Here is a 13174-nt window from a genome sequence, read left to right on the forward strand (position 1 = left end):
CTAATAATAAATTTTATACTTAATTACATTTTTAATACACTTGTATTTTTAATTGATTCTCTATTATTATTTTTTGTTTGTCCAGTGTTTAAGATATTTCTATTTTCAAATCGGGTTATTACAGATTAATTTTTATACCAAATGAAAATATTTGAGCACTTAAAGTATTTAATTTGAGTTTCTGTTATTTAATTTTTTCGTTAACTAAGAATGTGATTATCATATTTTCCTTCTTCTTGTTTTCTTATACGCACGTGTTATGATGTAAATCGATAATTTTTATCACTTTAATATTATTTTATATGAAGACCAGATGAGACACTAAAACAATAACATCTCCTCAATAGATAAAAAATATAAATAAAAAATACCAAAATTTATCAGTAAATATTAATTTTAATTATCAATTTCCTACTTATAGTGATTCATCATTAGACTGAATATATCAAATCCTGAAATCATTGTGATAATTTTAGTGGTATACCATTATTTTTTAAATTACATATGAAAAATAATCCTTTCAAATAATTACGAATAATAACAAATTGAAAATATATTATCTTCTATATTGAAGAAATCAATATTAACAAATAGAATTGAGATTCCTTCGCCGAGATCTGATCATCCAATAGTGTGCTGTAAAGAATTTTTTGTCTTTCTGCATATTATTATATCTACTTGTCAAATTTGATAACAGTAATGGAAATTTGAACATAGGTAAGATAGTTTCAGAAACACATACGAAATTTGTACACACAGACACTCGCATAGTACATAAAATAGACTTAGAGGGAAAGAAATTATAGAATGTGATACTTTTGGTGGAAGAAAGGAAACAAAAGTACGTTTCCCTTCTTTCCCTCTTAGTGTTTTTTCACTGTATTTCGTATGTGTCTTTGAAACTATCTTTTTCCCTCTAACTATTTTATGTACTATGGGAGTGTCTTTTCACTGTATTTCGTATATGTTTCTGAAACTATCTTACGTATGTTCAAATTTCCATTACTGTTATCAACTACCTTATTTGCTTATTTTACTGCTTTTGTTGTTCTCTGAATAAACACAATTAAAGTAAGTTCGAATAAGTTAACTTATATATAAATTATATATAAATTAACTTATATATAATTTATTTTCATTTTTAAATAAAAACTCATTTCATTCTCTTCTTTTTGAATACTCATACAAAACTTTTTCTACACACTGCAGTTAAATGTCCACAAAATTGTGGACATAAATAAACCACGCAAGTTAAAGGATTTGCGGGTTATTGCAAACTTGAGTTACTTTGGTTTCATATTTAGAATTAGATTTACCCAACGATTTCGTTCACTCGTATCTAAACAATTACTCCTAACAAATTACTTTGACACACACTTTGATCCTAACAAATATTTTTAGATCCTTAGTTTCAACAACTAGAATGATTCATATCTTATAAAACTCAAATGATTGATGAATTCAGCCTCTGAAGAACAGGAAGAATTCTTGAGATGGCAATTCTTACAGCCACAACAAGTCACATACGGAAGGAAGGATTAAAACTACGTACTAGTTGACACACACAGTAGTACACACATATAACATTGTGAATAGAAAATTCACTGCATGACCTGAGAGATAGGGACTCCTCTACTGTTCATCCCATTCGTCATTCTTGTATGATACGAGTGTGTCAACCTTGTGAATCTGTACGGCCAAAAAAAAAAAAAAATCAGTAATATGTAAATTAAATCAAGTATGTCAGTAAAATAAATTAACCAAACCGTGGATTTAAATTTACCTTGGTATCGAAGGAATGCAATTTCACCATTTGTGGATTTGCAATAAGTTTTGGATCGCTTTCGATCCAAGTGAATGGAACTGCTACATCGGTGTCAGTGTACGCTAACACATCAAAAACACCTGAAAGAAGATAGCCATGCTAAGATAGGAGATAAAAGAAACGTTGAATGAATAGTAAGAAGATGAAAAGCAGAACGAGATGCATGTGGTCCTACAAGGTTCGTCCAGGCAAGGTAAATAGGTGATACTTGAAGCAATCTGTCTCATAATCGCTTGTATCTCTCTCATGATTTCTTTGTCACTCTTTTCTCGAGAAACACTGAAAGTTTAAACAGCAGGAAAAACAGTAAAAGTTTAAACACAAGGAAAAACAGTAAAAGTTTAAACACAAGGAAAAACACTGGAAATTCTTTTGAGGAAGCAATTTAGAATGAGAGTTAGGCCCTGTGTAGATAGGTGCACTTTTCAGGAAGCACTAAAAGAGTAAGAATTTAAGGCCAAATAAGGCACATTTGTTGTCAGAGAAATAGGAAGACAGAGTCAACGTAAATGTCAAATACATGAGTTAAAATTTAACTTAAGAGAAACCCAGTTTACTCAGAAGTGTTTTTGAGCAATGTGAAGTTTATTTACTGAACAACACTTTAGTTATATGGTTACCCACCCCTTCTCAACAACTTCACCGTCAGTCTCAATGCTGAAGTTCCACCTCTCAAGCACTTCACTGGTGGCCTTGCTCATAATAACAAGGACCACCCTCTGCAACTTGCCAGCCTCAAGCCATTCTTTGCAACATTCAAAAGTAATGATCAATAAGAATACCAAAACTGAACTGAACTGCTACTAAAGCTATAAGAAAACAAGTAAACCCCAGCAGTGACTCAAAAATCCAAACTATTTCTTAAAATAAAATTTTAGACTCCCTGCTACACCTGATACTGTGACCAATTAAATCCAAAAAAAAAACAATCCCCAGTTAACCAATGAATTTTTTCAGTATCTCCACATCGGAGAGAACCACAACGAAAGGAGAAAATCAGTAGTTACCAGAGAGCTGAGCAGTTAGATTGGTTATAAAGGATTTGACACCCTCATCTTCAGTGAGCAACATGGGGAGCCCATATTTCTTCACCTTCACAAAGCTTTCTTCCGGATAAACTCCACGATTGTAAAGAATGCTGATCAAATCCCCATGTTAAAAACATCACAAAACTTCAAGCCACTCGCATGAATTCAAATGTGAAAAACAAAGACAAAAAAAAAATTGCAGGAGAGAAGGATCAAACCTGTTGGCAGCATATCCTGATTGGAAAAAAAAAAAACCAACAAATAACTCAGACTTCAGTTTATCCATTCCAAAATACACTAAATATGCACCAAAAGAATCAGAGAGAAGGGAATACCGAAGAACTCGCTAACGATTGCTGCGGAACCACGAAGAGTGATTATGTCTTTGGCAACTGTTCTTGCAGCCATTCCCTTTGTTCGGTGTCTACTTTCCAACAAAGAAAAAACGTTTAAGGTTTAGACTTTGGGATCACTTGATTGCGTAGAGAAGAAAAATGAGAACGATTTTATCTGGTGAGCGTAGTGACTACTGGTTTGGAAAGGGGAAAATGATGGCAATAAATTAGGGATTGGAAGTGGAAAAGAAACTTGACGGGGAAGCGCCATAACGGCTAGTTTCTTTTTTTTTTGGTAGTGGCTTGTTATTGGGCCTTTCTGGATCCATGGTGGCAACGTCAATATTGTTTAAAATTTCCAATTTAACGGTCATGTTAAAGGAATCGCCTTTTCAGATTCCCCATCCCATTAATTTTGAGTGCAAGTCTACGTGTGCGTCTGTGTTACACGTGTGTTCTCGTGATACTAATATTTTATTTTATAGATTTTATTTCAGGATCTTGTCAATTAATGTTGAAAAGATAAACAAAATTAAAATTTATTAGTATAATATAATATAAAACACATTACAAATTCATAAAAAAATGTAATTTTATGTATTTGGATAAGTTTAGTTTTTTTTTAAATACTCTTAAGTTACTAGTATTTGCTTTTCTACAATTTTTTTCTTACATCGAGAAACTTAAATAACTAATTAAAATATGCATAAATATTAATAATTCATGATGCGCATTTATTAATGTTTTAGCAAAAGAAATAAAGATTCACCTATCTCTATTTTTATGCATATTTTTTCTTTCAAGTTCTTTTGGTTTTTATTACTCATCAAACTTTTCATATAATTTATGCTCTTTGTCACGTTCCAAACAGTTACTTAAAAATTAGACCCCTAATTTATTATATCAGTACTTTAATTATAACCTTTATTAACGTTAAACTTAACTACCTAAATTGTTTAAATTGGACTAACAACAGCGCATGAAAATTGAAGAAAACTGATGAAGATAATTGCTAATACGTAAATAATAGGATTTTATTACTATTAGGTTAAATTGAACATGTCATCCGTTAACAAATTACACAATCGTAGTAAATGTTGGTAGAAAAATGAAAGATCTGGTTGTGTTGTCTCCTACATCTCGATTCCCAAAAAGCCAAAAATTGATATCACTGAAACGAATATCGAAATTGAAACGGAAAATTTGGCATCTGATTTTTTTAGTTTGATGGGTCAGAGAAGAAGTTGTTGACAGATGGCATGATCTGAGGGGTCCTCCCACGAACATACTTCCTCAGACCATGTTGTGAATATTTCTCTCCCTCCTCAAAGTTATCAAGAACTCCTGCAGCTCTGTTGCTCTTGGTCACCCTGAAATCATCAAACCATAACCAAATTCAACAACACACACCACAACAAATAATTCTAAGAGTTATGATAGGTTAAAAAAAATTATTTTATTATTTTATTTTAATTCAAAAATAAAAATTTAATTTGTTTTAATTATATTTTTAGAAACTTTATTAAATTTTTCAAAATTTTTTTTGTCAAGAGTTAATTTTTCTAATTATAAATATATTAAGAATTCAACTTTTAATCTAATTTAAAGACTAAATTATTCTACAATGATTTGAGATAACGGATGAATTATATGTTTACAAAATAAAAATTTCACCGAAATAAATTTCAAGAACTATTATGATATTATATTAAGAAATATATTTTAATTTAATTCTACAAAATTAATTTATAAAGTGAGATTTATACTCAATTATATTATATAAATATAGACGTCTGACATTATATTAGTAGGTGATGATATTGTAATGTTATAAAGTTAATATATAAAATAAAATTACATTTATTAAAAATAAAGTGAAATATTTCAGTATGAAAGAATAATCGTGAATAGATAAAGAAGAAGAAAAGAAGGAAAAATAGACAATTTTATAAAAAAATTTAAAAATAAATGTTAATTTTAAAAAATTTAATGAATAATTATATTTTAAAATATAAAACTAATATTTTAAAATGTAAACAAAAAGAAATTTTTTTATATATTATTATAAATATTATAAACTGTATTATCTAATCATACGAGAATTCTAAGTAATAGCATAACAACTTTAATGAAACATTGAACCTGAAGAATGAAAAATGAAACTATAATCAAACAAAAACATGAAACCATACCTGACTTCAGGATTGGTGGTTATATTCCTGACAAGTTGCATACCGCAGATCCCAACAGCTACACCAACAGCAGCGAAGAGTGGGTATACCTATTCACACGTAACAAGAACCAAATCAAAACAAAGAAGATTATATATATTATTCACACGTACATCATCAATGTTCAAAAAATGCATGCACCAGTTTAACCAACTTTAATATATATATTATTCATTCCTTCGGAATTAAGAAAATTATTTCCTTAGTTCATGTTAAGGAACAAAAACTCTAAATGCGATACAAGAATATATACAAAAAAAGAAAAAACATGTACGTTTGGGAACAGAAAAGAACCTCAGGTTTCAACCATCTGTTGGCGGCCATGGTGAGAAGAGAAGTTGCAGAAAAGAGAAATTTGAACGGAGAGAGAAACAAACAAGAAACAGGCTCCGCTTCGAAGGAAAGTAGAAGAAGAAGGATGCGGAGCAAAACTGAATGTGGCAACACGTTTATATGTGTGAATGCGATGCGAAAATCATGGCCTTTTTATGGTCGATGCAAGAACCCTATGAATTTGGCTACCAAATTCAAAAGAATTGGTCAACACCGACTCTTTAAATTGTTTGTTTTTCTTGAATTGTAAGTGAATGAACGGTTGGGTTGCTACTTTCTTGGTTCAATTTGGACCCTTCCTTTTTTTGAATATTATTTTTTTAAAATAATTTTTTAACTATTAAATTTTTGACTGATTTCTTTTGAAATATTATGAGTTAGTTTTAAAATATTGAGAATGAAAAAATAAAAAAATAAAAAATCACTTAAAAAATGTCATTTTATGTTAATGTTATAAAAGAAAATTGTCAAAATTTAGTAGTCAAAATATCACTGTTCTAATTTTTATTTTCTATTTTCAAATCTTGTTTCATTTTAGTTGCATTGGCCAAGATGGAACTTTCTTTGAAGAATACATTTTTTTTTTCTTTTTTAAATAAAAAGTAGAGCATTCTAAATATGCATGTAATAAGGTGGAAGAATCGTACTTGAACACCTTGTCTATGTGTATGACCATGAACAAGCTGTGAAAGATATCAGGCCGTGTATTTTTAAAATATTTTGTTAACTGGCGTGATCAAAATGTTTTCAATATTTGTTTTACTAGAGAATTAAATATGGTTTTGTTCATTCTTCCATCGTAATTTTTATGATTTATCTTAAAATGGAGATATTTTTATTTCTTATTCTGAAAAATGTAACTTTTTTTTATCAAATTTACGTATGTTATAGACAAAAGTTTTATTAAAATTACAATTAAAAAAAAAGATAAGATATTTTTAATTCAAAATAAGGGGAGCAAAACAATATGCTAACAAAACATTATATTCAAGTATTTATTACAAAAGAAATATTTTTATTGTCTTAAAGAAAAGAAAATTTTTTATTGTCATATAAAATATATTTTATGTTATCAGGCAAGAACAAATTATTATCATTGTAATAAATTTTAATTTTTGCAATAACTGCTATAAAATCATACTTATCATAATTTTTAATTAATTGATAATATAAATACTTTTACACTGAAATTGTATAGAAACTAATCTCACGTTTTTATTTTAATATTTGAGACTAAAATTGCATAATAATCCTTTTACGAAAACAGTTAAATGAAAACTGAGTTTGCATGTACCAGTGGAAAATACAATGCTCTGTAAAAAAATGAAAACGGCTAAATTTATTTATTATATAATTAAATTTTAATTAAGTAATCAATTAATTAAGGGTGGTGTCGTGGTGTAGTTGGTTATCACGTCAGTTTTACACACCGAAGATATCCGGTTCGAATCTGGGCGACGCCAATTTGGTATAACTACTTTGTTTTCTCTTTGTTTTCTCTTTGTTTTTTTAAATCTAAATGAATTATTAAAAAAAAAATTAATCCCGAGACATATTTCTTTAAGTGTAACATTTCGGAACCACCTATGACGACTTTCATGTTTAATTAGTTCTGTTTTGAATTCAAAACCAAATTATCCTTTGATTTCGACTTTCTGGAAGTTTCTGGATGTTTTAAATTCGAACCCTGTGTAGGTATGAATGTAGAAATAACCCATAGCATAATTCACATAGTAGTTTTAGTCACAACACAGTTGTCAAATATTGAGAAATCTAAAATGGAAAATTGTTATGAAGGAATAGATCCTTGTTTGACTTTGCTTCCTACTGTATAATAAACCTAGAAAATTGTATTTGTTGACCAAAATTCCTTAATTTGTGTTTTATGTTCCTCTTTGTCACAACGTTTCAAATTAAAGTTGGTGTTTGAGCTGTGAGTTCATGTTCCATGCCCTCTTAGTATGTGACAATAAAAGAATTAGAAGACATTCATAATTGCAGCATATGATAATTGATTCACAGAACATGAACACTGATGTCAAGCATCACGCTCAAGCTTCACCATTTCAATACATAACACATGACATCAAATAGGTGAATATAATAGAATTAATGGAAACAAGTCAACCAAACAAGTGAATGATAATTGAAAGAATAAGGTTTAATTTGTGGGATAGTATCCACTTTGGTTCAGATGTATCAGTTTGGTATTCGTGTGTAAAGATGTGTCAATCTAGTCTCAACTTTTGAAAAAATGTCTTAATCAGGTTCTTTTTAGACAAAAATTACTAAAATCATTAACTTAATTAATGACTTTTACCACTAAATTTTGATATAAATATTAATATTTAATTTTATAAGTCATTTTAAATATCAATACTGTTAACCGTATTAATAATGTTTTGCTGAAGAAGACATAATTGAGACATTTTTTCAAAAATTATTATTCAATTGACACATTTTTAAAAGCGAGTATCAAACTGACACATCTAAATGAAGTTGAGTATCATACAACTAATTAAACCAAAGAAAAAACAATGATAATTAAGCTCTTTGATAATTAGTTATTTTAAATTTCAGTATATATATATATATATATATATATATATATATATATATATATATATATAATTATGATGCTACATTATCGGAAGAAATCAAACTATACTAGAAGAACATTTTTTAGTGTATAAATTGTAAACTGATTAAAAATATTTCCGATATAACGTTTTTATTTCATTGTCTAATCCACTGTTTCACCCCATTCCTCCATCAACCTCCTTAAAACATTAAAATAAGCTTAAATTTCATTAAATATTTTCGAATCTGATTGTAATATATTTCAATTTAATTTATCTTTATTCATAATGTTAATTACGGTTTAAATTGCAAGACATTGTTTTATAATTTATAAACCTTCCTTTAAAATATTAAAATCTAATACTACAATTTTAAAATGTTGAAGTTAAATTTAGTAAAAAAATGGTAACTTCCTCTGAAGTTTTAGTTGACGATACAAATGTGGTCTCACCAAATACATTGATTATGTCAGTCTCTTGAATTTTTGTGAAATAAAATATTGTTTTTCTTTATGCATGTCATTGATAATGTCATAGAACAATCTAGAAACTGCACTGTCTATTTTAAAACACTCTTTACTATTTTCTCCATTACCCTATATTTATTTATCATGGAATATTTATCTCTTAAAATTTACGGGTAATTATAAATATTAAATATTTGAATACCACTTTCACACCTCTTATAGGAATGTATTTGACAGCAAATAGAATTAACTGCAGTTTTAAATGAATATGATTCATAATGTTAATGAAGGTTTGAATTGTAAAACATAGGTGTTAAAAAGAAAAACCTTATTTAACACCATTCGAAACTTGACAAGTCTCGGCATAAAAACAGCTCAAACCCCGAATATTCTTTAATTCCAGTTTATAATTCCGGCAACAGCTACCAAACATAATTAAAAAACATATAAAGTGTTAAACAGCAGACACACTTTCATTTAAAAAAAAAACATTAAATATTTAATAAAAGCATTAAAGAATTTTGTAATTTCAACAGATGAAATAGACTTAGTTACATACTTTACCATTACTTTTTCTTTTTACTTTTACATAATTTCTGAATTTAATAAACGTTACCATATGAATTTTAAGATTATTCACCTTTTACATTTATGATGACTGATTTTCAAATAATTAACGATATGATGATGAATGAAATTAAACTTCCAATTTTCGTAAACTTTACCATTGAATTTTCTATATCTTAAGTTTTACTATTAAATTTTAAATTTTCAAAATCTACCACATAAAGTTGACATATTTGTAGTTTAATGTGAACTTCTCCTTTTTAGAAGAAATTAAATTAGTTACTTAATACATATACTAAAAATTTTATACATATGTACATTACTTAATACATATCTTAGTTTAATTTTTGATTAAAGCAATGATTATTAGGAAGGTCCAAAACCAAAATGATGCAGCCAAGTGTCTTTATTTCTAGATGGTAACCAACGTTGAACCAGGGGCAACCCTTGGTTTTCATTTTCCAATGCAACTAAATCAGCGGCTCCAAACTACCGCTTTTTCTTTTCTTTTTCTCCAAGCAGAACGGTCACGGTTCTCACGTGATCATCACGTGACTCACCGCTTCTTCAGACATAAACCCTCCTTTAAATACCTCTCCTTAACCCTTCTTTTTCTTCACCAAACCACTCTCTAATTACTTTCTATCTCTTTCAAATCTCATTCCAACTCAAACACTCTCATGGGTAACCACTGTTCTATTCTTCTTCGTTCTTTCTCAGCTTCTTGTATCTTTTCTTTAACACTCTGTTTTTAATGCTCTTTTTGTTTTTTGTTCTTCTATTGAGCAGCATCAGACAAGAAGATTAGGATCGGTATCAACGGTAATTGGTTTTCTTTCGTGTGACTTTTGGTCTTGTTTTTTTTTTTTTTTTTTTGTACTTGGATGTTTTTTTTTTTCTAATATATAAACTAAAGTATATGGATTCATTTCATGTAGGATTCGGAAGGATTGGCCGTTTGGTGGCCAGGGTTGCCCTTCAAAGAAACGATGTTGAACTCGTTGCAATCAACGATCCTTTCATCACCACTGATTACATGGTAAATCTATAGTCTTTTTTAGAGTGAGAATATCACAATACTGTACATGAGAGTAGTAGCTTTTGCTAAGAATTTGTGTTGTTTAATTTTTCAGACATATATGTTCAAGTATGACACTGTTCATGGCCAATGGAAGCATTTCGATGTCAAGGTGAAGGACTCTAAGACCCTTCTCTTTGGTGAGAAGTCTGTGACAGTTTTTGGCATCAGGTAAACTCATGCTTTTAGTTTTGTGTTTAATTAAATCATTGATTTGTTGTTGTAAATTACTAGGACTCAAAGATTTGTTTATTTTATTTTATTTTTAATTTTTGTCTGATTATTTGATGTTGTTGTTGCCCCAGGAACCCCGAGGACATTCCATGGGGTGAGGCTGGTGCTGACTATGTTGTCGAGTCAACTGGTGTATTCACCGACAAGGACAAGGCTGCTGCTCACTTGAAGGTTCACTATGATTTCTGATCCCAAAAAAATTTCTGTTGTTATCTGATTTTTAGATCTTTTTATTTTATCCTGAATACTATTGAGTAGTTTGAAATGAGTGTGATTTGGGGTTTGGTTTTTCTCAGGGTGGTGCGAAGAAGGTTGTGATTTCTGCCCCAAGCAAAGATGCACCTATGTTTGTTGTTGGTGTTAACGAGAAAGAATACAAACCAGAGCTTGACATTGTTTCCAACGCTAGCTGCACTACCAATTGCCTTGCTCCCCTCGCCAAGGTTTTTGTTTGATACCTTTGTGATGATATAATTCATGGTGCTTCTCTCTGTATTTTTAAGTGCGTGTTTGTTAATTATTGATTTTGATCTTGCATAGGTCATCAATGACCGATTCGGAATTGTTGAGGGTCTCATGACCACTGTTCACGCCATCACAGGTCCGACAATAGCCTCTGTTGAATTAATCCATGTTCTTGTTCATTGTAAGATGACGATGATGTTCATTGTTATGTGCTTTTTGTGATGAATCAGCTACTCAGAAGACTGTTGATGGTCCATCAAGCAAGGATTGGAGGGGTGGAAGAGCTGCTTCCTTCAATATTATTCCCAGCAGCACTGGTGCTGCCAAGGTATCAATTTTCATTATATATACCTAGAATGATTTATGTTACTCCTTTAGTTGGATGATGCTAATTTTATTGTTCCTAAGCTTTTTCTTTGTCGAATGATGAATTTGGGATAAACAGGCTGTAGGAAAAGTTCTTCCAGCCCTGAATGGAAAACTCACTGGAATGTCCTTCCGAGTCCCCACTGTTGATGTTTCAGTTGTTGACCTCACTGTGAGATTAGAGAAGGCAGCAACCTACGAGCAAATCAAGGCTGCTATCAAGTAAGTTTTAAGGTTTTGAAGAACTTTTTTCATTTGATTTGAATCATGTTTTTTTTTTTTTTTTTTTTGTTGCTACTGACATCAACCGTTTGTGTTTAAAATCCAGGGAGGAATCAGAGGGCAAATTGAAGGGTATTTTGGGTTACACGGAAGACGATGTTGTGTCTACTGATTTCGTTGGTGACAGCAGGTGAAGTTGTGTTCTGAAGCAATGTTGCTTACTTCTCTGACAATCTTAGTTGTTGGAAAGATGATAATAAACATGATGATCCGTTTTTGTTGTCTGAATCTAATTACTTACTATGTGGATTGTTGAATGTTAATTTCATTTACAGGTCTAGCATATTTGACGCCAAGGCCGGAATTTCTTTGAATGAAAACTTTGTAAAGCTTGTTTCGTGGTATGACAACGAATGGGGTTACAGGTAATGGTTCTACACCATGACAATCCTCTGAAACACAAGTACGAGGAAACATGTTTTATTTTTAATCTAAATCCTGTGTAACGAGGACAATGTTTTTTTTTTTTTTTTCAGTACCCGTGTGATTGATTTGATTGTTCACATTGCATCCGTGGCATAAGAGTTGAGGATATCATCGCTGCTACAACGTTCTACATTTTAATCGAGTTTTAGTGTGAATTCGGAATAAGAACACTTGTGTTGCTGTGAGTAGTATCATTGTAATACAGTGACTACAATTTGTATTTACATTTTTGAAGTTAGGGTTTTTTTCCTATTGTTGTAATGAATGGTTCACTCCTCTGTTTCGTCATCATAATCATCTATGACACAAAGCAACATTTTGTTTTCCATGTCTCTTTTGTTTTCGTTACATTTTCTATTGTTAACCTTAGGCATACACATTTTCGTTATTTTTGTGGAAAACCAAGTAATAGTTAAATGCCGATTACTGATTTATTAATTTTTAGGTGATTTGTTATAATTTTTAATTTAGCCCTTTTTTTGATCATCGGTAAGGGCCCAAGCCCAACATCATGAAAGCTATAATGCTTGGTTTTGTATATTCAAATAAAAAAGAAAATTCACACCTAATATTATGGACACAGAGGAAAAGGTAAAAACAATGGTCGAATGAACATTTTTGTTGTGATTGGAATTTTTCCCTAACTTCATATTTCCTACTTAATCATTCTTGGTGAAATTTAAAATGCATGCCTAACAAACATTTTTATCTATTCATTTAAAAAGATATAGTTTTATTTTATTTCTTGTCGAAAATTCTTCTAAAAAAAGTATCATTGTAGAGCAAACTAAACCATGTTACAGAAAGTCACACGATCTGAAAACGATAAAACGTTTTTGTTTGTTTTCTTAAATGGTTGTTAAATGACTAATGAGAATTAATAATATATATAGAGAAAGATGGTAATGTAATGTTAAACTAATAAAAAAGTTTTGTTAGATTTCTTCGAAGTATAAGA

General features: G+C 30.0%; 3 protein-coding genes across 3 annotated transcripts; 1 reads left to right on the top strand and 2 right to left on the bottom strand.

Annotated features, from left to right (window-relative positions):
• Window positions 1-1409: 1409 nt before the first annotated feature.
• On the bottom strand, window positions 1410-3450 carry MAD2 (DNA-binding HORMA family protein). The gene is made up of 7 exons (XM_028065342.2): window positions 3189-3450; window positions 3072-3087; window positions 2833-2963; window positions 2450-2570; window positions 2001-2104; window positions 1784-1905; window positions 1410-1689 (listed from the first exon to the last, which is right to left on the bottom strand). The coding sequence occupies exons 1-7, from the start codon at window positions 3259-3261 to the stop codon at window positions 1633-1635; spliced, it is 624 nt and encodes a 207-aa protein (XP_027921143.1). The 5' UTR covers window positions 3262-3450; the 3' UTR covers window positions 1410-1632.
• Window positions 3451-4201: 751 nt separating this feature from the next.
• On the bottom strand, window positions 4202-5925 carry LOC114162964 (uncharacterized). Its single transcript, XM_028046988.2, has 3 exons — window positions 5714-5925; window positions 5381-5469; window positions 4202-4558 (listed from the first exon to the last, which is right to left on the bottom strand). The coding sequence occupies exons 1-3, from the start codon at window positions 5741-5743 to the stop codon at window positions 4408-4410; spliced, it is 270 nt and encodes an 89-aa protein (XP_027902789.1). The 5' UTR covers window positions 5744-5925; the 3' UTR covers window positions 4202-4407.
• A 3909-nt stretch (window positions 5926-9834) lies between these two features.
• Window positions 9835-12544, top strand: LOC114195781 (glyceraldehyde-3-phosphate dehydrogenase, cytosolic). The gene is made up of 12 exons (XM_028086252.2): window positions 9835-10049; window positions 10155-10187; window positions 10304-10404; window positions 10499-10614; window positions 10749-10848; window positions 10974-11120; window positions 11218-11278; window positions 11373-11470; window positions 11588-11730; window positions 11837-11920; window positions 12066-12155; window positions 12267-12544. The coding sequence occupies exons 1-12, from the start codon at window positions 10046-10048 to the stop codon at window positions 12310-12312; spliced, it is 1023 nt and encodes a 340-aa protein (XP_027942053.1). The 5' UTR covers window positions 9835-10045; the 3' UTR covers window positions 12313-12544.
• Window positions 12545-13174: the final 630 nt, after the last annotated feature.

This window comes from Vigna unguiculata, chromosome 1 (genome assembly GCF_037176805.1).
Source record: "Vigna unguiculata cultivar grain cowpea cultivar isolate G323 ecotype 2 chromosome 1, ASM3717680v1, whole genome shotgun sequence".
Classification (NCBI taxonomy): Eukaryota; Viridiplantae; Streptophyta; class Magnoliopsida; order Fabales; family Fabaceae; genus Vigna; species Vigna unguiculata.